The 27,995-nt window shown below is 48.5% G+C and overlaps 1 protein-coding gene across 7 annotated transcripts in view; it reads left to right on the forward strand.

Moving 5' to 3' along the window:
- The window catches only part of LOC119172383 (uncharacterized), a 296,020-nt gene that overhangs the window by 145,721 nt on the left and 122,304 nt on the right, over positions 1–27,995 (forward strand). For all 7 annotated transcript variants that reach the window (XM_075893680.1, XM_075893684.1, XM_037423449.2 and 4 more), the window contains 10 exons: positions 2,522–2,756; positions 3,544–3,650; positions 4,768–5,397; positions 5,942–6,383; positions 7,155–7,244; positions 16,590–17,084; positions 17,896–18,360; positions 18,803–19,722; positions 24,211–24,472; positions 27,571–27,944. In XM_075893680.1, coding sequence (XP_075749795.1) covers positions 2,522–2,756; positions 3,544–3,650; positions 4,768–5,397; positions 5,942–6,383; positions 7,155–7,244; positions 16,590–17,084; positions 17,896–18,360; positions 18,803–19,722; positions 24,211–24,472; positions 27,571–27,944 — 4,020 coding nt within the window. The remainder of the gene's footprint in view (positions 1–2,521; positions 2,757–3,543; positions 3,651–4,767; positions 5,398–5,941; positions 6,384–7,154; positions 7,245–16,589; positions 17,085–17,895; positions 18,361–18,802; positions 19,723–24,210; positions 24,473–27,570; positions 27,945–27,995) is intronic.

Raw genomic sequence — 27,995 nt, forward strand, 5'->3', positions numbered from 1 at the left:
GTTGGCAAGAACTCCAGAGTGATGGCTTGGAGTCTTTCAACCTGACCGTGGGCTGGGTAATTATCCACGATGAAGACAACCTTCCTGCCTTGCCTCGTAAATCTTTCGTCTTCCTCCCGTAGCCAGTTTTCGAAAATGCCCATGGTCATCCACCCTCTTCCGTTCGCATGGTACGCAACGGGCAGGTGTCGAACGTTTTTGAAACAGCGTGGGTGCCTTGATTTTCCTATTACCAAGAGCTTCAATATCTCATCTCCTGCCTTGTTTGCACCCACCAGCACAGTGATGCGATCTTTACTGCGTTTTCCTCCACTACAGGCCTTGCCTTTGAAGGTGAGAGTATTTGATGGAAGTGCCTTATAAAAAAGACCCATCTTGTCGAGGTTTAAGTTGTCTCGTGGCTCAAAGCTCATCAAAATTTCCCTAAGCCGCCCTTTTTGCCAGTTGGTTCAAATGTCCCTGTTGACTGCAGCACTCTCACCTGAGATTGCTTTGAAGACTAGGCTATGGTGTGTTTTAAAGCGGCTGAACCATCCGTCGCTTAGGACGAAGTTCTCAACACCTACTTGCATGGCGATCTCTCGAGCTTTCTGCTCGAGAATTGGTCCGCTTATGGGCAAATTAGCACTCCGTGCAAGCTTGAACCACAGAAAAAGAACTTTCTTTAGTTGTTTATAAGGCGTCGTCCACATCTGTTCAGATGTAAAGGTCCCGTTGTTTACAGAGCCTTCAATCTTTTCTCTGCCTTTGAAGATCTGCGACAGTGTCGATTTCAGGATGTTGTATTTTTTTGCCACTTCCATCTTGGGTAGGCCGCTTCAATCGGGCTCCTGAAGACTTTTCAGCTATTTTTCAAACGACGGTGCATGGTGCGGCCACTTCCTTTCTATCAGGCTGAAATAACACCGTGATCCACCGCACTTAGCCACACAAATAGGCCTAACACACAACTGCCTCGCCGACTCGGCTCCCACAGCCACCACAAGCGAGAATGGCTACTGGATTGGCTTGTCTCTAGGTGCTGTCATGGTTGTGGGACTACCTTTGGCCTTAGCGAGTGGATGCTGTGTTTAGAGTTTGTGCCGTTTAACCGTAGGTTATCAATAAGCACTGTTTCGATTAACCGATGAATTTTACTGCGCAACGCATAGAAATCCAGCCATATAAGCCCGTTTAGTTTCGTTTATGAGGCATTTTCGTTTAAGCGAGTTTCGTTTATTGGGAGTCCACTGTATCTTGCAGTTCTGTTTTTGTGTGTATGGCTCTATTATGTGGAAGGGCTGTGCAATATAATAAAATAGTAGGAAGCTTTTTGACAATATAATATATAACTTGGATGTCCACGATGGCACTCACAGGAAATGATTATTGCCAGGTTTGCTTACTGTGTTCATTGTTCAAGAAATATCACATTTTGAGAACAGTTCTTTCGTGCATGTGGGGGGGGGGGGGGGGGGCATTGAGTGAGACAGCCACAGCCGTGACAAATTATCAGCATATTGAGCATTGTGTCATACCATTCATACGTCCATTCATTCATACCATTCATTCATACCATTCATTGTCACCTTCCGGTGTAGTACTGGTTTTCGCAGTCTATACTTCTCGGCGGCTGCTCGCAAGTGCGTGGCCGTGGTGCACGCTTTGAAACTTTTTGTGTTTGCCGACACTGCAGTCCCGTTTCCTATTCGACAGTAATTCTTGATGCGGACTGTGCGGAAGTCAGTCACATTTTTTGTGTTGACATAGTCAAGAGCTGCACACGCTAGGTGGCAATAGTTGTAGCCAGCAGCTTCTTGTTCTGGTCAATACTGGTCAATACTGAGGGGCCTGTAATTAAAAATCTGTCACGTGCCATATCAAACGATGTGTTGTGTCATGATTAACAGGCCCCCAGCAACACATCACAGCAGCCCTGCTACGGTAGTCTAGTGGCTAAGGTACTCGGCTGCTGACCCGCAGGTCGCGGGTTCGAATCCCGACCGTGGCGGCTGCATTTCTGATGGAGGCGGAAATGTTGTAGGCCCGTGTGCCCTGATTAGGGTGCACGTTAAAGAACCACAGGTGGTCGAAATTTCCAGAGCCCTCCACTACGGCGTCTCCCATTATCATATGGTGATTTTGGGACGTTAAACCCCACATATCAATCAAACACATCACAGCAGACAAACGCGAGTCCAAAGTCTTTGTGTCAGTACCCCATTAATGAATGATACTGCATGAATTGAAAGCTTTGCGTATAAAGTAAGGGGGACTTAAGTTCAGCATATTGAAGAACAAAGTAGTTCATTGTTACACCACATGCAAAGAGATGCGCTGAATGTTAGAGTCAACTCTATTAGTGTACTTTTTTTTTTTCATATAATTAACAAGTTATAAGAATGGTCACTGGGGTACATTTCTCTTATTCTGGGTCGTTACTTATTTTTAAGTGCACTCAAGTGGATTTGCCTGAGGGCTGTGCTTTGGAAAATAAAGGAGCTTTTGCCCAAACTGTGGTCATGGCGTGCACCTTAAACAGGACCCCGGTAAGGTCGCGCGCGAGCAGAAGTCACCACGGGAAGTGGAGCAGGAGCGACAGTGGAAGCAGATCCAGCATGTTCGTCAACAGCAGCAGCAGCAACAACAGCAGCAGCAGCAGTCTCAACAACAGCAACCGCCACAGCAGCAACAGCCACAGGGGCAACAGCCACAGCAGCTGCAGATGCAGCACCAGCTGCCGCCACACCTCATGGCTGACCAACAGAGGCCTGCTGGTAAGGGCGGCATCATTTGAATTTATAAATTGCATTCATTTACTTTAAAAGGGTAAAAGGAGCCAACAGCTGTGAACTTGGGTTATATAGCACTGTACTCTGTGTATATGGCATCATATGATGAGAGAATAGGGAGTGATTTCCAGCTGAATCTAAGAATTGTAAATTGCAGCCTGCATGATGCCTTATAGTAGTTGGCTCACATGTTCTCAGGTGTCTCACCTGATTAACCATGTTTTCTGAATACAGTGAAACTTCGTTAATACGTACCTGCAGGGCACGCTCTAAACTTACTACAAATTAACCACCAGCTAAAAATTTGCATCTCCGGACTTGTGCTATCGCCGCCAACAAAAGAATAAATGCAATACCGCAGTTTTAAAATATTACCTAAAGTGCTCGCCACAAAGCCATTTCTTTTTTTTTGCCGAAGTACAGAAAAGATTTTGCCACTCTCGCCCAACCGTGCGATAGCACCCGGTGGCGACGCCAAAGAGCATTTATAAACTACTGTGGGGTTCGGCATATGCAGCTTGGTACATTGACAGAACGGACAGCGTGCAGTATGAATAAAACAGTGCAATCCTTGCTGTACCGTGCGCGTGTTGGCATCAATGCTGCAAGGTCTTGGTGTCTGCGATCCGCAACACTGCTAACTGTTACTTTAGAAAATAACCCAATTTTAGCATTATTAAGTGTCCATTTCCCTTGCATCGTAAACACCCTCATGTGTCGGTTGATATCGTGCCTTCCTTCCACCAATTTTTTTTGTGTGTGTTCTGTGCAGTGGGAAAGAGCCATCAGTTAATGCTGGGAGAGACCTCTCCAGCGGGGTCCCTCTCGCCATCTGCTCCCTCACCAACTTCTTCACAGCTCATTGGAGCCACTGCTCAGGTCAGTACCCACAGATAAATGTGTCATCTAGATTATGAGCGACCGTTGCAAGGAAACTGTTGCAGCAGCCGACGTTTCAGCTACTCCACTTGTCAAAATGTTGGAACTATATTCCCTGTTTAGATATTGGTCATCACTGTAGGCTTCCATGTTTTTTTTTTTCTTCAGAAACTTGTCTGGACTAGTAAATCCTTACTTGTGTGGATGCCTTGGAAGTGCCCTCTTAGAAGAAATATTAAGAAAGAAAATAAGTGTCCAATGTGAGGTGTCCTCTAAAGGTAGGCGCTCACAGTCTTGGATTCAACTCTAATACGACGACACCCAGATGTGACTTGCTGGTATTTATATTGCGAAATTAGCTGAGGAGGTTGGTCCGGTGTCTTTTGAAGTGTTAAATGCAACTTGGTCTTTCAAAGTGCATTGAAGTTCACAAAAATGGTTCTTAGATGGTTCTAAGCCCCAAAAAGTGCAGAATTCCCTTTTTCAATGTCTTCCAGATTGCCAAATCTCCTGATGCAGAGTGTTCCCAAATGAATTCTACTACCCCTAATATCGATCCAAACAGCAAGTCCTCAGTAGCATCATTGTTCTTAGTGTTCAGCAATCTCATTATTGTTTAAACAGTTTTCAAACCTCCAACAGTTGAACTGATGTTTTATACTTTGATAATACCAAACATGTAAAAAAAAAACTACAGTGGAACTTCGGCTCTACGTCTTCCCAGTTTCGCGACGACCCACATTTTACAACGAATCGGCTGGGTACCGGCAAAGTTCCCATGTAAATAATGTATTAAATACCTTGGTTATACGACACAGTTTAACGCTGATCCCGCATCTTACGCTTACCTTCAGATTCCGACTAAAAGAACAAAAACATTTATTCAAATCAAACGTCGACCAGATATTCATGAGTGCAAATAATGAACTTGCGTTTGCCCAGGCTGAGGATTGGACAAGTAGAGAGTGAGACAGGATGTCCTAGAATGAAAAATTTACTTCCTGAAAGTTCATGCGCTTCTACTTATGTCCCGATCGTGTGCGTACGTATCTGGGATCGTTACATTTAACCCCAGTTAAATGCCATAACTGCTGCTCGTTCTCTTCATCGGTTACAGAGCCCACTGTCTCCTGCGCAAGCGCAACGCTCACCCGGCCCTGTGCGTATGCCTTCAGCGCCCGTGAGCCCTCTGATTCAAGTGTCTCGAGTGCGTCCCCCTATAGACCCCAGTCGCCTGCCTCCATCGTCGCCTGATTCCTATGGCCCTGCCCCTGGGCCACCACCTCCTCCACCACTGCCGGGGCAGTCGGCTGGTCCAGAACGCTTCCTCCAGCCACTCAGACCACCCGGAATGGCCGCGCCACCACAGCGAGGTCCACTTATGCGCCAGCCTTCCCAGGATGAGGCAACACCACCGCCTCCGCCACGAAGCACACCCCCCCACACACCCTCGCCTACTTCCAGGGCTCCTCCTTCCATGGACCCATATGCCCAGATGCCGGGCACACCAAGGCCGGCTCCGATGTCCGATGGGGGCTACCATCCTGGATATGTGCGATCTCAAGCTGCTGCAGCGGCGAATGCTCCGAAGATGACGAGACCTGCAGCCACTTCAGATCCATATGCTGTGCCGCCTGGAACACCTATGCCACCGGCATCTATGTCAGAGGCACAGCAACAGCATCCCCAGTACTCTCCACAACAGGGTTACGGAACAAGTCCACGAGCAACTCCACAAGCCACACATGTGAGTGGATGTAACCTTTTACATGATTGATAAGGTACAGGTGGTGTCCTTTGGTCTTGCACGGTAGCAGTGCTTGTATTTAGTGCTTGCCATAGTGAGGTCTATTACAGTGGCATTTCATAGTGTACTCACTCGTGGTATTGCTTCAGGGCAGCTATTAATGTCAGTGCAATGTAGGGGCTACTAAGGCAGGCTTTCATGCAGCAGTGTACTCAGTCTTGCAATCGAGTAACAATCAGAGTATAATTATAGCTTCAGCACATGGTTGCCCCGCCGTGGTGGTCTAGTGGCTAAGGCGCTCGGCAGCTGGCCTGCAGGTCGCGGGATCGAATCTCGATTGCGGCGACTGCATTTTCGATGGAGGTGAAAATGCTGTAGGCCCGTGTGCTCAAATTTGAGCGCATGTTAAAGAACCACACGTGGTCAAAATTTCCGGAGCCCTCCACTGCGGCGTTTCTCAAGATCATATGGTGGTTTTGAGACATTAGACTCCATATATCAATCATTCAATTCAGCTCATGGTTATACTAAAAACCCATTACAGGCTTCCATGGAAGTGCTCACAAGTCCGACGCAGCCGCAGGCCTCCCATCAGCAGCAGCAGCAACAGCAGCACCAGCAGCAATCATCGCAACAGCCTCAGCGGTCGCCACAACATCAGTCACAGCCAATTCAGTCTCCTTCAGCGTCACAAGCCCCAGAGCCCTTCGGAGGCTCGACTGATCCTTATGCAAGGCCTGTGGCGACGCCGCGTGTGCCGTCTTCTCCTAGTGCGGGCACTCCTCCGAGTGCTGTTGGAGTGCGGCCTGAGGAGATGGTCATTGGTGGAGAGCAGCAGGTGCTAGCAAGACAGCAGCTTCGGGACTTGCTGCAGCGCCAGTTGAAAAAGGAACAACAACCGGGCGCACCACCACAGTCACCCCTGGGGCCTCCACAGCAGAAGCTCCCGCAGCAGTGGCCGTCGCCACAGCAAGCCATGCAGCTGGGTTAGTGCTGCTTGAATGTTATGAACTGTGCACATTGTGTGACAGTGTTAATGTCACCCGTCAAATTTGTACAGTGTGGACTTCTCTAAAATATGCTGGCTGGCAAGTTGGCTTGTGCATTGGTTGTTGGGCTAGTGAGCGCAACTTGATGTGAACGCAAAAAGAAAACGGTCAAGGACAGCACTGTGTCATTGTCAGTTTTTTTCTACACCATGAAAATATGCAGCCCTCGTTTAATTGCTAAGTAAACCTGTTTATGAGTATATGTTATCCAGTCTTTATGTACAAGCGCATTGTTAAATTAATAATTGTGTAAAATGACAGCTGTGGACATTCATTTGCGCTAGCACATGTACCCTCCAGCTCCCTAGCTTTGGCTGCATAACCACGGAATGCTCAATTGGAGTGCCTGAAGGCACCTTTGTCGCAATATGAAGATGTGATGCAGTGAAGCTTATTGAAAATCTGAAGGGATCTCTGTCTATTAGACTTTACCATATTCGTCTTTGAAAAGTTCAAATAGTAATGTTTAAGTGTGTATCGAATCAAGTAGCTAACGCTATTAGAAATATTTTGAATATTCGTACTCTCTACTAAGTTTTTTCCTGAATGTGGTTCACTATGTGCATGAGCACAGCAATTTTAAAAACTGAGACATCTAACTAAAAATGGTGACTGTATGGTTTTGTTATGAAATCTAAGAAACAGAATTTTAACATTTTGTCGTAGCATTCTTTTGAATGTGCACTTTCTGTCCTTGTTTCTGCGTAGGCATGGCACTACAAGGGAACCGAATAGCCATGGGTGGACCTGGAGAACTAGGATTTCGCACTCCACTTCCACCTGGAAGCATGGCTTCCCGTAAGTTGTTGTTGGACACGATAATTTTATGCTTCATAGAATGACACTTTTATGTGTTGTTTTTTCCCAAGGGTGCCTCCTAAGCACCCTGGCCATAATGCTGACGTTTATAAGGAACACAACTTGAAAGCCGTCATGCCTTTACAGCTATTTGGACGCATATTGAGGAGTCTTGGGTGGTGTAAATTAACTTACTACAGTCGCAGACTGTTTCGGGGATTCCCGCTGAAAAGTCCAAGCTGTTGAGAGCCGGAAAAAGGGATTTAACGGAAAGAAAAAGCACTTTCATTGGCCCAGTGGCTGAAAAACTTGTCAATGCACATGTGCACACAAGCATCATCCCAGACAACCAACTCTGCCTGTATATCAGCTGGTGTTTGGCCATAACTGTAGGTTGCAGTGCTGTTATGGCCTGTGCTAAATGCGCGTTTGGTAACATTTGGGGGGGGGGGGGGGGGCTTAATCGCAGTCACAATTCACCTGTGCTGGTTCGGGGACCTGAGAATCATCGCCCAACTTGGCGAAAACTTCTTAGCAACATCAAATTGAGGTCAGCCGTCTATCATCTTGCGGCTGTTTTCGTCATCATCAGTATCTTGTAGTTGCCGTGTTTCATCATTTCGTACCGAGGGCGCAGATGGGTGGCGTCGGTTGGAGCCGTGTTAGTAGATCAGGCCTAGCCGCAGTAACAGCTGACAAGCAAACTCAAATGCTGAAGGGGAACCACTTGAGGCTAGTTCATGCTGCAGCGCTCATGGTCCTGGCTTCATCTCTTTCGTACGCCCACCCACTTGAACGTCACAACGACCTGACTCTGAGTGTGGCTTTACTCAGCTTGCAGTTTGGTCGTGGTAGCCATTGAATGGATACTCTGTTGGCTAAAGCTGAAAAACAGCTTTTAAATGTAGTCAAAGCACATAGTCTTCAAGATAGGCAATTCTTATTTCTGCATCAATTCTACACTGGCATGGTCTCTAGCCATTGCCAGTGTGGCCGCGCAACCTTTAAGTTCTGGCTACCTACCAAAAATATTGTAAGCATTGTAAACAGCTGGTCATAGCCTTTGACGCTGCACTATCGGCCAGCTGGAGCCCGAAAAAATTAACGGCGCACTGTCGGGCATACGAGTTTTTTGTCACAAGTTCATATTACTGCAATAAAATGAGTGGTGGTGCTGAGGTGTCCGAATGAACAGGCATGTTCGAATTTTCAGTTGAATAAACGGTCCGCAACTGCAATCCGTGCTGCAGTGTCTCTTACTGCGAGTGTGCAGCTTTGGAAGGATATATGTCATATATCTATGTGTTTTCTTAACCTTGTACAGATAAACCTCAATGTTGTATTGAAACTCGGCCTCTTTTGTGAAGTATGGTCTAATGTAAAAGGGGTTACTCAGTGGGCCTACAAAGTAACCCCTTACTCATCTGAACAGTCGGAAGAATGGAGCTGCAGATGCAAAATTTCAGTGCTAAAAACAAAAAAGTATTTTTTTCAACCTGAAATGTGGTACTAAAATAGAATTTTGTGCAGTTCAACACTGCACCTGTTTATCAATTCTTCGTTTCTCAGCTCTTACGTTTCATGAGTCCATGTTTCTTTTTATGGTTTCATGAGAAACATGTCAGTGGGGTTTTGCTGTGCATAGCATTCTGTGGTCGAGAAGTTGTTGAAATGTACATACAGTGGATTTTCTTTAAGATGAACTCGAAGGGACCACTATAATTTCTTTGTCTTATCAGGAGTCCGTATTATGATAAGTGCTCCCCGAAACCAAATGCTAACATGCCAAGTACACTAAAAAAATATTTCTTGAAAACACTGAATGAAGTATACTTATAATGGGGAGGAAGGGAACAATGAAACACATTTATTTGGCTCAACTTGATAAAAACTATGATTTTCAGTAGAGTACTTAGACTAATCTAACGTGTACTTGATTTTGCAAATTCCTAATAGATATGCTCATGAATAATTGCTACTATGTTTTAATGACAATACTGTAGCATGACCCTATATTTTGGTAATTATAAAAAGATAAAAATGAAGAGACAAGCACAGTTTCCCTGCAAAGAATGGAAAATTTATTCTTCTGACTGTTCACCTTTTGATAGGCTGTTTTACTGGCTTTGCTATCACTTTTGGATGTGCCTTCGTTGCATACCGCTACCTTGACAAAGCCAATATATACAAAGTTGGTTATGAAAGTCTGCAAGCTTTCCTTTGAGGTTTGGATATTTTGTTATTTTCAGCCCGCAGTAACTTTTCCTGAACGACATTCAGCTGAATACCTGACACAGCTATATTTAGTGTGCAGAATTAACCTCTCTTTTTAGGGCACTTTCATGATGAGCATGGCGCATCACAAGTTGTGGCATATCACTGAGAACAGTGTCATGCGCTAACCCTAAATCGTGCACAACACACCGCTACGATTGCCACTCTCTCCAACCAGGCCGAACCCCCCTCTTCCCCACACATGCAACACCCACAACTCCAAGTCCCAATGATGATGATGGTGTGTGATGTTTGTTGGTGAGGTTCGTCGCGCCGCAGAGCGTGTGACGCGTTGCGGATGGAGGAGACGGTATCTGACGTTAACAAACCACACTACAATTGTATTTGACAGCATACACACACGAAATACATAAAGCGGCAGCGTACACTACTAGTCAATTGTCTCACGTGGCGGTGCTTGGGGACCAGGAGGCTGTGGGCTGGTTGAGTCCCTGTGATGACGTAATCGTCGTCGGGTAGATGTCCGGTGTGGCAACGACGTAGCAGCAGCAGGGGTTAAGGGCCGAGTGAACGAACCGTCGCTCGGTAGCCGGTAGCCAGACAGGGCTCGTCCGCGCCAGGCCAGGACCTTGCGACGCTCGTCTCGACGGCGGTGGACAATCTGGAACCTCGCGCGTAGGTGCGGGTTCTCCGAGAGCAGCAGGCCGCGTCCCAGGTCTTGCCAGGCGAGGACCGTGAGGCGCTCGCTGTCCCGAAGACAGGCGCCCTGTGTATGCGAACCTCGCGCGTAGATGCGGGTTCTCCAACAACCTGCCGCCCGTTCTGCCGGCGTTCCAAAAAAAAACTGTCTCGCCTGCGCGCGCCCTTCTTAATCTTCTCTGCAGCCCGAGCTCCTTCGTTTTTCTCGCCTTCCAGCGATCGGCCACTCCGTCGTCTGCTCTCGCTTTCCCTGCTTCGTCACATTACCCCCCCACTTAAGAAGGTTCTTCGCTGTGAAGAACTTGCAGCTGCCACTGGATCCCTTGGGACACCGTAGTACACGCGCACTCGGAGCACTGCACTACACTTCCGAGCCCCGCACACTCGACACACATAAGAGACACAAAAGTTGTCACCAGTGTTCAGGGCCCCGCACACCCGACACTCTCAAAGGTACTCGCAAGACGAGATGAAAGTTGGTCCGTCACGGTAAGTAATGTGCACCGAAAAAAAAAATTCCATCAATTATACCCGACACTGCGAAATCCTCAAGCCGTGTAGCGATGATGTTCATGCGCTTGGCAACCGGCTCATATAGTCTGCTCCTACATTCTCACTGCCTTTTATATATTCAACGCTGAAGTCGTACTCCATGAGTATGAGGCTCCAACGTAGAACACGGCTGTTGATGTGTTTGGCGGAGTTGATGTAAACGAGAGGCTTGTGGTCGCTTTGTAGTATGAACGTTCGCCCGAACAAGTAAATATGAAATTTCTGGATGGCCCACGTGAGTGCCAGGGCTTCGCGCTCGATTGTCGAATAGGCAGTTTCTCGTGGTTGCAGTCGTCGGCTAGCGTACGACACTGGGTGTAGCATAACACCATGCCGCTGCATAAGTATGGCATCATGTAGTGCCCCCTCTTGGCCAAGTCCCGATGATGGTGATGACGCCGTCACGTAACGGTCTCTCTCGCTGCTCTGCCTCAGTGAGGGCCCTGCTAATGAAGCTTATTGGACGCAGTTGAGCATCACTCTCGGCTGCCTGCAGAAGCACCGCTGCAATTGTGACTCTACTGCCGTCTGTTTCCATTACGAATGGTCTGTTGAGGTCTGGCAAGTTTACAACGACATCGTCGGCCAGGGACTGCTTAAGTGCTCTAAAAGCTTCCTCTTGCTCCAGCTCCCACCGCCAACGTTGTTTTTTCTTAAGGAGTTCTGTGAGTGGACGTGCAGTGAGAGAAAACTGAGGTATAAACCCTCTGTAATAGCCTGCTAGTCCCAGGAAGGCCTGCAGCTGTTTGGGTGTTGTTGGTTGAGGATAGTCCAGCACAGCACGCTCTTTTTCCTTGTCCGGCCTACACTGCCCGAGCGATATTTCATGGCCAAGGAATTTCAGGTATTGACAGCACACGTGCACCTTCTCTGGGTTAATGGTCAGCTGTGCTGAACTTATTCGCTTCAACACCTCCCGAACATGCTCAAGATGGCCCTCTAGGGTCTCCGAATACACCAGGACGTCATCGAGAAACGCCATGGCAAACTGCTGATTGATTCCCTCCAGTAGTTGGTCCATCAGGGTCTGGAACGTGGCAGGACCTCCGGCAACTCCAAAGGGCATTCTCGTGAACTCGAAGGTTCTCCGATGGCAAATGAACGCTGTCTTTGGAATATCCTGCTTTTGAACAGGGATTTAAAAAAACCCTGTGAAAGATCAAAACTTGAGAACCACCTGGCTCGTTCCAGCTGTGCCAGCAACCAATCAGTCCTGGGCATGGGGTAGACTGGCACCTTAGTGCGTGCGTTCAGCTGGCGGTAATCCACAGCCATGCGGTAGCCACCAGATTTCTTCTCAACCAGGACTGGAGCACTGGCATGCTGACTCTGGCTAGGGTGGATGAGATTCTGTGCCAGCAGATCTTGAAAGCAGTTGTTCATGATGGCCTGCTTCTTGGCATTCACTAGTCGCAGTTTGCATCGAACAGGTGGGTTGTCTCCCGTGTCTATGCGATGCTCTGCCAGGGTTGTGCAGCCGGGAGTGGTGGTGAAGATTTCACTAAACTCTTCTAAAACGTGTTTCATGCGTGGGTCTAGGTCCGACGACTGGCCGGGAATGATCACATTGCAGGCTGCAGCCGCCTCCGGCACACTGGCACACACACTGGCATCGCCCTCAGCAAAAAATGCAGCACAGACTGTCTCCAAAATCCTCCACTGCCTCTGGCTGTTTCTTAACGGCCTTGACAAAGGGCACAATTCTTTGTGGTTCTGTGCCGACAGTCCACCCACCAAGTGACACGTGCAGAGAGATGCCACTCGTCGTCAGGAAATCCCTACCAAGGACAATGTCACGGCACAGGTCAGGAACGCACAAAAACTGCTGTCTGCGGCAACCGGCAGCCCACTCAATCTGACACTTCAGAGACATGGTTGACTGCGACCAGCCTGATGCCAAACGCAGCACGCGTACGTCTGCCTTCGGTTTGGAGAAGCTTGGGCCGCCGCGGCGGCGTGCGGTCTGAAGAAGCTTACACTTGAGCCTGTGTCTAGCAGGGCCTTGAACGTCGGCGACCTGATATGGACGTTCATAAGGGGCTCTTTGCCACCGGCTGTGGTTGCTACTTGGTGCGCACTGCCGTAGGTGCTCGCTGGGGCAGCACCTAACGCCACTGGTTTCCCGGGCACTGTGCTTGCAGGTGACCCGACCGCTGGCAGCGGAAGCAAACGGGTGGCCCCGTTCGTCGACCCGTGGCACAGTTACGAGATATGTGGCCGAATCCACCACAGCGATTGCACTGCACACGCATTGCTCCACTCGTGGGCTCCTGCCGCGGCATCGGTCCCGGCCCGTAGGGTGAGAACGGAGGCACTGTGTCGCACGAGTACTGCCGGGGGCAGTATGACGGGTCTAGCGCAGCTGGATGCAGTGGCCAATGATAAGTCGGCGGTACCGGTGGGGCAGCAGCAAACGAAGCGAACGACGTCATCGCCATAGTGTTCGGCTGCGGCAGTGAGCGATGGTCGGGGGCCTGGCTAGGGCGGAACGCCAGATCTCTGGCTACTTGGTTGCTCGGAAGTGGCGGTGGACTGTACTGGAGGCGACGCCAAGCCCGCTCCATTAGGCCGTCGGCTGCCTTCACCAACTCGGCGAGGTTGTAGGCATGCCCCTCTGCCAAATCTTGCAACTGAGGGTGCATCTGCCTCAGTACGCGCTGCACCTTCTCGGCTTCGGAGACCTCTTCCCCGATGCGGTCGTAAAACGTAGCGATCGCATAAATAAACTCCTTCGAATTCTCTTCCGGGTGCTGCATGCGCTGTTCGAGCTCAACCTTCAGGCGAAGCTTTGCGTCAATCGACGAGAACTCGAAGCGGAAGGTGGCAGTGGATTGCTCCCACGAGTCCAACCCGCGCACGAACCGCCACCACAACTTCGCGCTGCCCCGCCGCGGTGGTCTAGTGGCTAAGGTACTCGGCAGCTGACCCGCAGGTCGAGGGATCGAATCCCGGCTGCGGTGGCTGCATTTCCGATGGAGGCAGAAATGTTGTAGGCCCGTGTGCTCAGATTTGGGTGCACGTTAAAGAACCCCAGGTGGTCAAAATTTCCGTAGCCCTCCACTACGGCGTCTCTCATAATCATATGGTGGTTTTGGGACGTTAAACCCCACAAATCAATCAATCAATCACAACTTCGCGCCGCCCTCGAGAGCAGTCGGTACCACATGAGTCAGTCTCTTATCGGCGGCGACCGCCATCACGAGGCAGAAGTTTTCCAGGCGTTCAAGAAACTCCTCCAGCGACTGCAAGTCTGTAGCACCGGAGCAGCGAGGGAGGTGCGCAGTGGCGAGCCGAGGCGCAGAGTCGTCGATGGCCTGAGGGACCGCGCCAGTGTTAGCGTTCACAGTCCATGCTCCCACGTGCGGAGCTGTGGGCTGCAGCGTCGCCATCACTTGATCGCGCACAACCGCCGTGATTCGTCCGCGCTCCATGGCGGAGCCGTCGGTGCCCAGCAACAGCTCTTCAACGACACCTTGGAGCCTAGGCATGTCGTCCGCTGCTGTTTTCAGGCCTGAAGCCATCCTGGATGGGCCCCCACTTGTCATGCGCTAACCCTAAATCGCGCACAACACACCGCTACGACTTGCCACTCTCCCCAACCAGGCCGAACCCCCCTCTTCCCCACACACGCAACCCCCACAACTCCCAGTCCCAATGATGATGATGGTGCCATCATGTAGTGCCCTCTCTCGGCCAAGTCCCGATGATGATGATGCCGTCACGTAACACCCTCTCTCGGCCACCCTCACAACAGATATGACGCGCACAGGCCCTATGCAAAACGACGCGAATTGGCCACAACATGTGCTCAGGCGCCATTGTGTGACGATGAAAACAATGCATTTGACTCCTCTGATGGGAGTGCTAGTGCCGCATATGCGGTTTACAGTTTTATATGATTACAAGTGAGTGAGTAAAAACTTTATTGAACATGTCCGGCGTCATTGAGCGGGCTGGGGCTACAAGCACCCCGGCCTAGGTGATGGCCTCGAGTCCTTGGACCCGGGCGGCATCCTGGGCTTGCCGGACGGCCCACAGTTGATCGGCAAGGTCGTGGCTGAGCAGAGCCGCCTCCCATCGCGCCTCGCGGTTCGAGACTGCCATGTCTACCGGGTTCGTAGGGGACTGCTGCGCGTTGCCGGTACACTTCCACAGCATGTGCTGCAGCGTCGCTCTGGCTCCGCACGCCTTACACGCGTCGGACGTTAAATGCCTGGGTAGCAGAGGCGAAAGATCACCGGATTCGGGTACGTGTGTGTCTGTTGTTGTCTTCAGGCAACCTGCTGTTTCTTGTTTAGTTTGGCGTGGGGTGGTGGATATTTGCATCTGTTCAGTCTGTAGTGTTGCGTGATGTCTCTGAAAGTTGTCATGCGATCCCCCCACGTCCATTCCCGCATCGCTGTCGAAGTGTGCAAGACATCGGGACTGTCGGCAGGTGTCGCAGCTCGGCGTGTAAGTCCTCGAGCCGCGGCGTGGGCAGTCGCGTTGCCCGCAAGCGGAGGGTCCGTGTGGGCGGGGGTCCATACGAGGAAACTGTCGTCTTTGCGGCAGATGTTGCGTTCGTGAATTTAGAGAATGCGGGCCGCTTCGCGGGAGATCCGGCCGCTGGCATAGTTGCGTATCGCCGCCTGCGAGTCGCCTATTATCACCTTGGCGTCCGTGGTGGCTATCGCGAGGGCTATGGCAGCTTCTTCGGCCGCCTCCGTCTCTTCCGTGCCTATCGTCGCATTTGTGACGCAAGTTCCTACATGATCCGTGATCGCGACCGCGAAGCCGCGGTGGCAGTCGTAACGGGCCGCGTCCACGTAAACTGTGTCTTTGCTATTGCCGAATTCCTTTTCAAGGTCTTGGGCGCGCCTGTTGCGCTGACCGATGGGATGTGTCGGGTGCATGTTCTTAGGCAACGGCAGAACGACGATGCGCTCGCGAATACGTCTGATTACAATGCACAGAAAATATTTGTTCCCGTTTTCACTTCCATTTGGCTTTTTTCGCCACTTTTCCTTTGCGTTTTTCCCTCTAGCTAAGCTGTTGTGTTCTTCTGTTCTCTACTGTACTCCTGTTGGGGAATTTAAGAACTCAAGAAGAATATGAAAGGACGAACGCTTTTTGTTGCTTTCTTTGCTGTTAAGGCTGGCGCTTTCATCACCTACAGGCTAGTTATGAGGGACATACCAGCTTTATGCGCTGACCTTTCTTTCCCACCTATCAGGCTTTCTCCCTCCCCAACTTGCTTTCGATTCGCTTTGAGTCTTTGCACCAGAAAGTGCTTTTTTTTTCCATTTTGATTTCCCTTGTTCGCCAGAATCCCCGCCATTTTCGGCCACTGCAATGGTTCGCCTTTACAGAAGATGCCTGTTATGCAGTTTGTCTTAAGCAGATTTTTTTTTTTTTTTTTTTTTTGCATTGAGTCTACGGGAAACCAAAGAAACACTCCCGTGTTGTTCGTCTGAAACAAAAATTTGTCTTAACAGAGTTCGACTGGTAGTTTACTGTATTTCTTTGTGTCGCAAGTTTTGTTACGGTAAGTTTTGGCGTTTAGAGGATTAACTCGACTTGATATTTTAGCTGTGCACTTCATGCGCGATGGATTTCTCTTTGAGGATTAACTCGACCTGATACCTTAGCTGTGCACTTCATGATCGATGGATTTCCCTTTGGTATCAGAAAAAAGAAAGGAAACAAATCTGTACATCTTAGTCTCCATTTGTCACGATGAAGAGTAAGTTGGTCAGAGATTGGCCAGTATGTTGTCCTTCTCTAACATTTCATGTGACAGTATTGGCGCTGTTGTGGTGTACATATGACTGCATAGAAGGAAAGCCTTCTGCATCCCAGCGACGGTTGTCTTGCACGCAGGCATGGCATCCGTTGAGCAGCAACAGCAGCAATTGCAACTGCAACTGCAGCAGCAACAGAAATCCCTGCCCCCCCAACAGCAGCAGTTACAGTCGCAGCAACAGCTGCAACAGCAGCAGCAACTGCAGTTGCAGCAACAGCAGCTACAGCACAAGCAACTCGCACAGCAGCAGGCACAACAGCCAGCCCAGCAACTTCATCCTGGCCAGCCGAGTTTCCCGCACGGCAGCATGCCGTCTGAGCCAAGAGACCTCCAGCAACAGCAGCCACAGCAGCCAGGAGCTGTGCGACCGCAGCTCAACGAGCTGCGGCTCCGCATGATGATGCAGCATCGGCAAGAGGTTTTACGCCGGCAGCAGTGGCCGAATCAGATGCACCCACACCAGCAGCAGCAGCTGCAGAGACTTCCTCTGAACCGCCTCGAGCAGTTTGAGCAACAGCGAGCGGCAGCCATGCAGGCGCAGCACTTAGGCATTCCGCCACAGCACATGCAAGGTGAGCCTCGAGTTTACTTGGAGTTTTCGTCTATTGTGGGGGGTGGGGTGGGGAGCAATGTGACACAAGTGTTTCACTTTGCCAATGTTTGTTTGTGCTCGTTATTCACCGGTGCCACGCCACTGCCAGCACAGCAAGGCACCAAATGGGAGCCTAGGTGAACACTCGCAAGGTTACATGCTTGCGTGATTGTAGTCCTACTATACTAGGGGGCTTCATCTTTGCATTTATCATTATATGTTGGGTTTTCGCACTTCTTACACTCGGATATTATTAACTGACGTGGGGATATGTGTAAAATAAAAATTCATCAAAAGGGTATGCTTGCTGGGGTCTGTGTAAAATAAGTGTCACTATATTCAAATTATTTAAAGACTAAAATTAAGGAAGTGTGAACTAAATAGCTTTGCTCAGTATTGCACTGTTTGTCATGTGTTCTGCTTAGGACCAATAACTGCAGGAGCGGGTTACCAGCATTTTGTCGCACCATTTGTGCCACTGAGTTTCCCTCTCATATTTTTGCATCCATGAGCAACATTATGAGGCCCCTTTGCCTCACTGTGCAACATTTGCTTTTTCTTGCTATTTCATTCACAACATAGCTAAGAACTTACAAGCGCTTTGCAAGTCTGTTGATGTCTAAAAAAAAACGTCTGTTTTACATACAGGAGACCATTGGCAGCACTAAAGTCTGAAATGTTTGTGTTTTTGCTCCATAACTCCTTTGAAAAAACAGTTGTCACTGCAGTCAAGTATGGTGTTGTTTTCTTGTATGTGTGCCTGAGCTGACATTGCCTGTACCCCTCTGTAGGGCCCAGATCAGCCATGTTCCGACCGCCATCCTCGGGATTTCCTGACGGTGCTATGCTGTCCAAGGAAGGGAACCTTATCCAGGGTGGCACCTTCTCTGCCCAAGGCGCTTCACAGCAACAGAGCATGGTGGGAAGCATTATGTCAGGAGAAGGCCAGCCAGGTCAGAGTGGCATGCCCGAGCCACCCCAGCAGCCTCCTCAACACCAGCAGCCACAACAGCAGCAATTTCAACAGCAGCAACAGCAGCAGCCTCAGCAACCTGTCCGAGCTGGTGGTATGAGTAGCACTGATGCTGCTTCGTCTGCTGCTGGCGCCAATGCGGGCTCGGAGACCCTGCAAACGCAGCCAGCCAAGAAAAAGACGGCTGGGGACTTGGTGAAAGAAGTTGAGGCACAGGGCACTGAAGAACCTGATGATGGTGGTGGTGACATGGAGGATGATCTGGACGATGACGAACTGCTAGGTGAGTTGAGTGGTAATAGGGGCTTTGAGTGGGGGCTTTAGTGGGCTTGGAGACCGATGAACCTTGTTAAAGTTAACAATTGTTTGTATTGTCATATAGCAGTACTAATGTTAAATAGGTTTAGAACACCCATTTTTGTTTGATTGCATAGAGTTTTCATTCTAGATTATTGTGATATGTTGATTGTAGGTCTTAGTGTAAGAAAAATTATGCTCTCTAATGGCCACTAAATGTCTGATACCTTAAAAAGCTACATGCTACACTACAAGAGTAATTACTAATTCCATATTAGAAATCTACACACAAGCATACATAAACTCTGCATCCTTAATCAAAATTGATCAAGAGTTACAACAACAACAAAAAATAGTTTTCAAAGCACAGTGTTGCGCTGGGAGAACTCTCTTTAGTTTGCTTACATTATTTCTTTTTTCGCTTTCAGGTCTTGGAAACGATTTTAATATTCTCGAGTATGCTGATCCGGAGCTGGATCGAGCCTTTGTAGGAGAAGGAGAGAAAAGCAACATCCTCGACGAGCACCTTGACTTGGACGACAAAGAAGACGACCTGGACGAGGTGGGGCGTCAGGAAACGGACACAAAGGATGACGATGCAGCCATGCCTCAGGGAGGTGGGGGTGTCAAACAGGAGCCTATGGTCAAGCAGGAAGAGCGCAAGACGGAGGACCATAAGCCATCTACTTTAGGCTTTTCGACGTTCTCGACAGAGGGCGGTGCTTCGAACCAGCAACAGCAGCCTACGCAACCGCAGCAGCAAGAGCAGCAACAGCAGCAAGGACAGTTGCAGCAGCATCAACAGCAGCAGCAACTCATGCAGCAGCAACATCAGATGCCCAAGATGCCCATGTTTGAGAATCGCCCACCCATGAACGTGGTGCCAACAGCTTCCTTCACTATGGCGGGCCAACACCCGGGCCTCCGTGGGATGCGGCCACCACCGCCTTATGCGGGTGGTGCTACTGCCATGCCGGGCGTTCGCATGATGGCCCACTCTATGCCGGGACCTGCCATGAGTCACCTGAGGGGATCCCTGGCGGGCATGCGTCCTCCGGTAGCGAGCGTGCCCATACCGGGGCCGGCCATGGGCGGGTCATCGCCTGGGGATCATCGGCCCCTGTTGCTGCAGGAGCAGCCCTTGCTCCTCGAAGATCTGGTCGAGCAAGAGAAGAGGGAGCAGCGAAAGCAGAGCGGAGAGGCTGCGACAGCGTCCCTGCTGAGTGATGTGGACTTTGAGCGGCTCAAGGCCGACGTGCTCTCGGGCCCGCCTGATGACAGCATTGGAGCGCCAGCACCTGTCATGCCCCAGGCTGCGCTTTTGCCGGCGATGCCACAACAGCATCCGGTGAGTGGCACATTTTCAGTAGCCATCCAGATTCAAAACATTTGCAGTATGTGGATTGTAGTTATGTGAGCTCTGTTCACGGTTCTTGCTAGCAAAATGGAAGTTTTCGAGTGGTCATGTTTAGTTTTTTTCCTGGTGCCTACTTCCAGCGTAGCTAAGCAAAGCTCATGTGAGGTGTTGACGGTAATAAGTTGGTGATGATGATGATCCTTGTTACTCTGGCGCACACCCCACAAAGGGGGATCGGCCAAGAACCAGGCGACAGGATCTTTAAGTAAAAGGCTTATGGTTTTACAAGCACGAAGTAACTTCGGACTGAAAAAAAATATATATGTATATAGAAAGAAAAGCCAAAAAATCGAAAAAAAAGTGTATCTGAGCAAAGATCGATGCAGGCTGTCAGATGTGATTTGAGACAGAGGTAATGGTGGATCCAAAACGAATGATATATTAAAAAAAAGGCACTCTAACATGGCAATCACTATGTTTTAATTATGTAGTCAAATACCCCAGAGCAGACGTCCCTGTGGCTATAACCTAATTTAATGCTGCCAAACGAGAAAATTACTGCCACATTTAATTCTAATCCTAATTTTTCAAGTGGATGGGTATCTTTCCGCTGATAAGAATATCGGCAACAGAATAAAAAGAATGATCTATCGTTTTCATTTCTTCGCATACCTGACATACAGGCGATGCCTTTAGACCAACTTTACGTAAATAATAACTTAGTTGTGGAATTCTACAACGCAATCTGGTATAAGTAACTTCCAATTGCCGCGTTGCGCACCACTGTCTATTCTATCGGCATCTTAGATGTGCGAAATGAAATTTATCCTGAGTAGGAGTTGGTTTCACGCTAACAGAGGTTTCTAAACCTTATTGCTGTCGCGTAAGCCGTATCAGGCAAAGTCGGCATAAGGGGACCGCTAAGAGATACTGTGGCTAGTGCATCCGCCATCTCATTGAGATATATGCCACGATGGCCTGGTACCCATAACAACTGAAGTTATTGCAAGTTTGTCGGTATGTGTTGTTGAAACATATGCATAAGTGTTAGGTTGGCTCCCGAAGACAGAGCAGCACATACTGAAAAAGAATCTGTAATTACGACTGCTTCTGATTCGCCCAAAGGAAGTTTCCACAGTGCCAGTACAATAGCAAATAATTCTGCTATGAGTATTGGTGTGTAATCTAAAAGCCTAACCGAAAAGGACCAGTCAAGGGAACGCGAGAAGATACCTGCCCCAGCCTTTTCATTTGATACGGATGCATCAGCCGCAACTACGTTGTTTATGTTCACGTGTGCCAAGTAATCTTAAATCCGATCACTTAAATACTTAAATGGCATTTGCTTCGCGTTATAGGGGTAAATATTCTCAAATTCTATCTGAAGGCCTAAATTAATGTTACTTGTTGAGAAAATATGTTTGATTTTGACGTTCAGTGGCTCTAGCAGCGCTTGAACAAACATTATCTGTGGGTAGTGGAATCGCGACGAACGAGTTTCAGAAAATAAGCTTGGCTCTTTAATAAAACCATAAAACGATTCTCTTTGGGGCGAAGTGTATAGATGTAGATGGCACGGACTCTCTTCTCTGTCAACTTCTAAGCACATGCCAGTTTTGTTCCCAGAAGAAAGTGCAGATTGAATCGGGTCAGTTTGTTTACTGAGCCTGAGCTTGTCATAGTTCACTTAATTTCAACATTATGATTTTTAGGTTGTACTGTAATATGTGTCGCATGTAAATAAATGGGTTTTGCCTTCTTAAAGCGACTGACAACCAATTTTTATGGTGCCATTTTTTTAGCGGAACGGAAAGCTTACTAGTCTGTGAGTCTACTCACAAAATGGCAAAGCGGAAAATGCCGCGAAACATTTTTAATCAGAATTTTTGTATCTACAGCAAACATGAAGTCGTATACTGACATACAGCAAAAAGTGAGTGCTAGAGTGGTTCATGGTAAAGTGGGGTGGTTTGCTGCGCATGCATGCCCTCCATGCACATGCGCTGCGGTTCGACTTGGTCCGCTGGTGGCCACGACGGCAGCGCCGATTTACACGGTGCAATTTCGTTTGCATCGTAAGCAGTGCAGAACTGAGCGAGGCTGCAAAATCATACATGTACTCTAATTTTGATGACTGGTGCGCATGACAGTCTCAGTTTACGCAACTACATACAGGAAAGTGATCGATTCCATTTTTCATAATCCCGCTTCAATTCTCTTTGGCTAGGCTGGGCCACATGACCGTTTTTGTTACTTTTAAGTACAATTTAAGAATATAAATCTTACTCGCAATGCGAAAAAAATGCTAGAATGTGTGGCTATATTTTTTGGTCTTTTCATTTCTACTAGGTCTAATCACACCTTCTGGTCAGTTGTCGGTCCGTTTAAAAACATTAGTGTCAAGACAACATGCAACAAAAATAGTCTGTTTGGGTCTGCCTGCCTGCCAAAAGCCCTCACATCGCAACACCCATGTTTGCTAGTAGCCGACACACAGTGTGGCTTTGCCGAAATAAACTTCATAAGCAGAGTGAGAAATTCGTTTCATGTTTCGAGCACTACATGAGCAAACATCTCTCATATCTTCAACCATGGCCTCCTTAACTAACTCGTGACGTTGAGTTGCCGAAATTAATTGAGAAGGCCATGCTTCTTGCAGGGCTGCTGTTGCAGATGACGCAGCATACCGAGAACGACGTCACCACATTCGTTCGGTATCTCAAGAAGCCCGGCAGCCACCACCTCTGTTTTTGGGCTAAAAGCTGCTAATTGCACTCATTTGTGAGAACTCTCACGTAGCTTTTCAAATTCAGCAGGAATCAAACTGTACTTGTACGATTCAAAGTCTTTTCTTTTTTAAGTGTTTCAGCTTCCCTTGTATACTTTTTTTTTTTCGAATAGCATTTCTTTTTTTAAGCCGAAATGGGCTGTGAAGCCATCATTTATTGCATATCATTACCACCAACACCACCGCGCACACGTGAGATTTTTTCCCCCAGAAAAATTGCTGGCAGCTCGTTGTTCATTCATTACATTGCAGCAAGCACATTGCTACATTGGTCGCATGCACAGTGTAAAATGAAAAAATCACTATCATATCCACAAAACGAATGATGTTAGAGGAGCTTGCTTGGAAGTGCATGGGGCGTTTCTCGGCGAGACTGTTTCTGTAGGAAGGCTTGTTAGCGAGTCAACACTTTATGTGTACGTCGCAGGCTGCGTTGTTGGGCACGTTCTGCGGCCGGCACTGCACAGTCTTGGCCACGTCGATCGGCACGTTAGCCACTTGCCCCTTTATGCTATATTGGCCGCTGCCGTAAGTCAAATGTTTTACGCTCACAAATGGCAGTCATGGAGCTATCAGACGTTCTTCAACGGGGTTGAGAGCAAGTAGGTGAGGGGCCTTGCAAGGATATTCGTACTCGTGCGTAACACTAATTGTAGGGAAGTTTTCACATGCTGCCGTGCCTGCGAAGCCATGAGAACGTAGTACACGTAATCGCGGGGAGGTGAGCGCATGGGCCATAGAAAACTGGCGCGCCATATAATGAGCATTGTTGGAATCACCGGAAAGGCGATTGGAACGGCGGCCTTGAGCGGCGATCACAGAAGTGTACACTGGTAATATTGGTGTACACGTCGGCTGCCGAAGGAAAAGCGCGAGTATAAGAATCCTGCCGAGCAAGCTTCTAAAAAACTAAAGTTTTCCGCAGCTATTGCAGACTTCATCCTAAACAACATTAGTACGGTATAGTAGGTTGTAACAGTGGGAAAGCTGGTGCATAGGTGGCACCCTACCCTGTCTACTCTTGATTTTCTTCCTCGTTCTCAGTTGCAGCGAAGTTATTTCATTAAGAGATTGCAGCAAGACTGTGATAAGCACACATGCCTTTCTGAAGGCCCACGGCTGTTTTGGCTGTTCGCGAAGCTGTTTATCTCCTTTGTGTCGCACCTTTGTGGCGCTTCATGTTTTGTGCACGCTGAGGATTGAAGGAATTATCCGGGTTTAATTAAAGTATGAGTGAATTAACGAGATTTTGATGCAATGAAACAATATGTGTGCTGCCTTGGACCGGAGAACTCTTCTGAATTATGCGATTCTCCAAATAAATGGGGTCAAATTAACCAGTCTTCATTGCATTTCACTATGGGTGCAACTATTTGCGAGGATTATGCACCTACAGAGTATTGTGGCTTTTAGTATTATGTTTTTATAGCATTGTAAAGGTATTTACCACTTGGGATGGTTCAATAGGTCAATAAAGATGGAAATAGGGCAGTAAGGTTAATGAAAGTGCATGAAAATTTTAAGCAAGCATGAAAATGGGCAACACAAGTTCTAGCCATCATTCCCATGGCAGGTGATTGATCAGTGACAATTCCCTAATTTCTTTTGAGAATTCTGGTAGGAAACTTCGGCTAATACACAATACGCTGAATACAGCTAACTGTCCAGTGTGTGTGTTGTGCGTGTTGCAGGTAAACCCAGGCCAGCTTGTGGGCAATCCCGGCCAGCGTTACCTCCAAATGCAGGGTGGTCCAGCAGGATGGCCCACCAGTGGCATGGTGGCAGGTCCGGCTCAGGCGGGCGGGCCGCACCTGATGCGCCAGCTGCCTGTGGGGCCAGGAGGGCCCATGGTGTCTCCGGGTGGTACTATGCACCTGGTGCGCACCGAGCAGGGCGCCATCCGTGTGATGGGGGGCCCTCCTCCCCACAGGCCACCAGATCAGCTCGGACATGGTAAGTGACGGGCCACCAGTTGTGTGTTGCACACTTCAGAGGCATCGTTATTTTAACCGCCGCACTCTATAGAAAAGTCTAGTGGAAACCACTTTGATCTCCGGCATTTGATGCGGAATAAGTGAAGTGTGAAGAGCCAAAATCAGTGCATTATGATATTGAAATATTTACATTGAATGGTAGACAAATAACGTATATAAATGACACGAAAGTAAGGCTGCAACAAATTTGTTTAGTCATGGTGAAGTGTATCAAGTTTTTGGATACATTGTGTTGTTTGGCAATCATCTATATCAAGCTGTTGACTCCATCCAATCAATTTTGGGCCATCATGTGAGGACTGAAATCACGAATGTTTGGTCCCATAAAAACATAGTTGTGGTTGTTATCTTCGGTTGGTATAAGGTGAACTGGAGTGTATTGTATACTTCCTTCTTGACAAACTTATAAAAGATTTACCCTGTAGTTATCTGGGGCCCTAAAGACAGTGTTGCCACAGTAGAGTAAAAACATTAAGGGGGGAGGTGGCATTGAAATTAAAACTTTTTTATTTGTTGACCTACAGCAATGAAATTTGGCATGCATACTCGTAAGTGTCTCGAATAGGGAAATATGCAGTTTCATCACGATAGCTTCAGTAGTTCTCAAGTTACATAATGCTACACGATCCAATTACATGGTCTGCTCGTGGAAAGCCTAGCGCTGCAACAAAACATGCCAGGAAGCTGCGAATGGTGTTGATCTTTACTCAAAAGAAAGCTACAGGGTGTTGCGGGCGTAATTATTCGAAAGTACACAGAATATACCAGTTAAATTTATGACCCTTAAAGAAGTTCTCAAGATAGTCTAGAAGTTATCTTGTTTGCGGCAAGTATCATCACAGTTACCAAGCTTCAGACAGTGCCTCGTTTATGCTCCAGGCATAATTGGCTGAAACGGGCTGGGCCTAAACCTTTCAAGCCTAGGCCGGGTACGGGCCGTATTTAAAAACAGCGGGCCGGGCTCGGGCGGGCCGGAGCATGAAGTTCTCGGGCCGGCCTGGGCTCAGGCCGGAAAAATCGGCCTGGGCTGTGCCTTATTGGGGCTCTCACACAGGGTCAACGCAGCACTGCATCTTCGTAGTAACACTGCTATTGATAACAGAGCACACCTGCCAAGTCTCCCAGATTGGCCGAGAGGCTCCTGGATTTCGACCGCTTTTTCCGGTTGTACGGTTTTCATGAAAATCTTCCGGAAGTCAAAATTTTTGTGCGTGATCTGGCCGCATTGACAAAGAAGCAGCTCAATTCGCTCCAGGCTTGTCAGACCTACCCCATTTTATTATAAATAAGTATAAAGGGCATTCATGTAAACGTACAGTGTAATCTCAGTGATGCGAAACCACGGCAGATACAAACTTTTGAAATTTGCCAGCCAAATTTTACTATGTTCATTGGGCCTCAACTCGAATGCTCCGAACTCATTTTCTAATCGCGGTGGGTGATACGAAATTTAGTACGGAAACCGTCGTACAAAGGCTGAGAGCAGCGTACTCGGAGCTTTGGAAGTACACGTGTGACCGCCGCACAGACTGCCTTCTACATTGCGTGTGATCGTCGTTGCCACAACCGCTGTGGACAAAACAGCAGTCGCTGTTGACACGATTATGTGTGGCGACGACGTAACCGACAGAACCCCAAATGTGTGCGCTCAACGAGTCAAAGCAACGCTGCTTTCTGTAAACTCTGCAAACAAAACTGCGGCAGATGCTATCGTAGATGGCATAAAATGACTCAGTTTTGAAGGCGCGTGCGCAGCCAATCGCATGGGGATTGTAAAATGAACTACCGTTTGCCGCTACTGCCGCGCACAAAACCACGGTTGCAGCGACGCGATAGCGATCTACGGGCTCCGAGGGCATGCAGCTGTGCGGTAAAGGCAGTAAATACCTAAAAATTTTTAAAAAGTTGCAGTTTCGCTGCAAGGGCGAAGCAATAAATGCGACAGCAACAACTTGGAGTGTAACGCTGAGAACGGCAAGCAGATCCAAACGTCCAGCGAACTAACAACGTTTACCGCTTGACACATAACGTGCTGTTTAAACAAAAACGATGCACGATACGTAATGACAGGTATAAATGAGTACAAACTAACAAGTGTCCCAGTTGTTATACCTAGCTATGTATGAAAAACGTGGTGTTCTTTGCAAAAGTGGCTGGTGCAGAGAAAAAAGTTACTTTTGCGGGCCCGGCAACTAACACTGTCGTTTCAGTGAAAGCTGAAGGCACACAATTCCCTCACCAAAGGATAAATGTGCGCGCACAAGCATCCATTCATGGGGCAAAGTACACGTGAGAGACTAGCGCGCGTCGGCACATCGCGACGAGCTCGGTGCTGAGCGCGGGCGGCTTTTTTTCTTTGAGTGTTCATATGTATAGATACGTATACATATACTGGGAAGGACGGGGGCGGTGGTGACGACAAAAAAAAACAGCCAGGACTGTCCATATAATTGGTATAGCACAAAAAAGGGGCCAGTCGCATTTTGGCGTTCCTGTCAAAAGAAACTAGTAGTGAGCAGAGGTTTGACACGCGCTTTTGCGGCCGCCAGCTGCGCCGTCCCGTCCGTTCACGTGTGTCCCAGGAAGACACAGGCAAGTTGTTTTGACCTAAATAGATTATGCTTGTTGTGTTGATCCTTTGAGACTCTCACCTTAGTGAAAAATACCCTTGTGTGTTCGGCCACTCCTAGCCACTATAAGGCCGCAACGCTGATGTTGGCGCTTGCGATTAAGGCCCTTCCCCTCCTCCTGTTGCGGAAATCTCCCGAATTCAGAATCCTTGAACTTGGCAGGCATGAGAGAGTGCTGGGATAAAGGATTTAGAGTTTTGCATAAACTTCTTAAAATCTCGTCAATGAAAAGAATGCCAGTGGACCAACTGTGTGCATGTATGTTCCCATTGCTGTATGTGCCAGGTGCTTCTGGAAATAAATAGCAATTTGGTCCACTCTTTCTTTTTGGTACGATTTTAACATTGGCCTCGTACTTCGTGAAAGGATACTTGCGATTTGTTTACAATGAGCCACACCACATCATTATGATGTTTGTTGCTTGCAGTTGGCACCCACGCTGGCGTGGCGGGTGGCGGAGGAGCCCTGGTATCGCCAGGTGACGGAGGGGCGGCACAGGTGCCTTTCCAGATTCAGACCCTGCCGGCACCTCCGACGCCGTCCCTGTGCATTGGGCAGGACCCACCACCGGGTGCAATGGTGGCCGCTTACGAACAATGGCTGGCCCAGCAGGATGCGCTGCTTTCCTCCCAGAAGAAGACGCTCGAGGGCGAAGTGGGCAAGCTGCGCAAGGCCAAGAAGGCCCTGAGCACCAAGCAGCGGCAGCTGGCCAAGACTGGCCAGGAGCTGCCTCAACAAAACGCCCTCGAGCTTCAGCGTATTGCTCAGCAGCAGCCCGGCATGCAGAAGAACCTGGATCAGGTGGGTGACTCTTGGACTTAACAGCTTGAAAGATGTTCGTTTCATTTTTTT

Source organism: Rhipicephalus microplus, chromosome 4, assembly GCF_043290135.1.
Source record: "Rhipicephalus microplus isolate Deutch F79 chromosome 4, USDA_Rmic, whole genome shotgun sequence".
In the NCBI taxonomy this organism is placed as follows: Eukaryota; Metazoa; Arthropoda; class Arachnida; order Ixodida; family Ixodidae; genus Rhipicephalus; species Rhipicephalus microplus.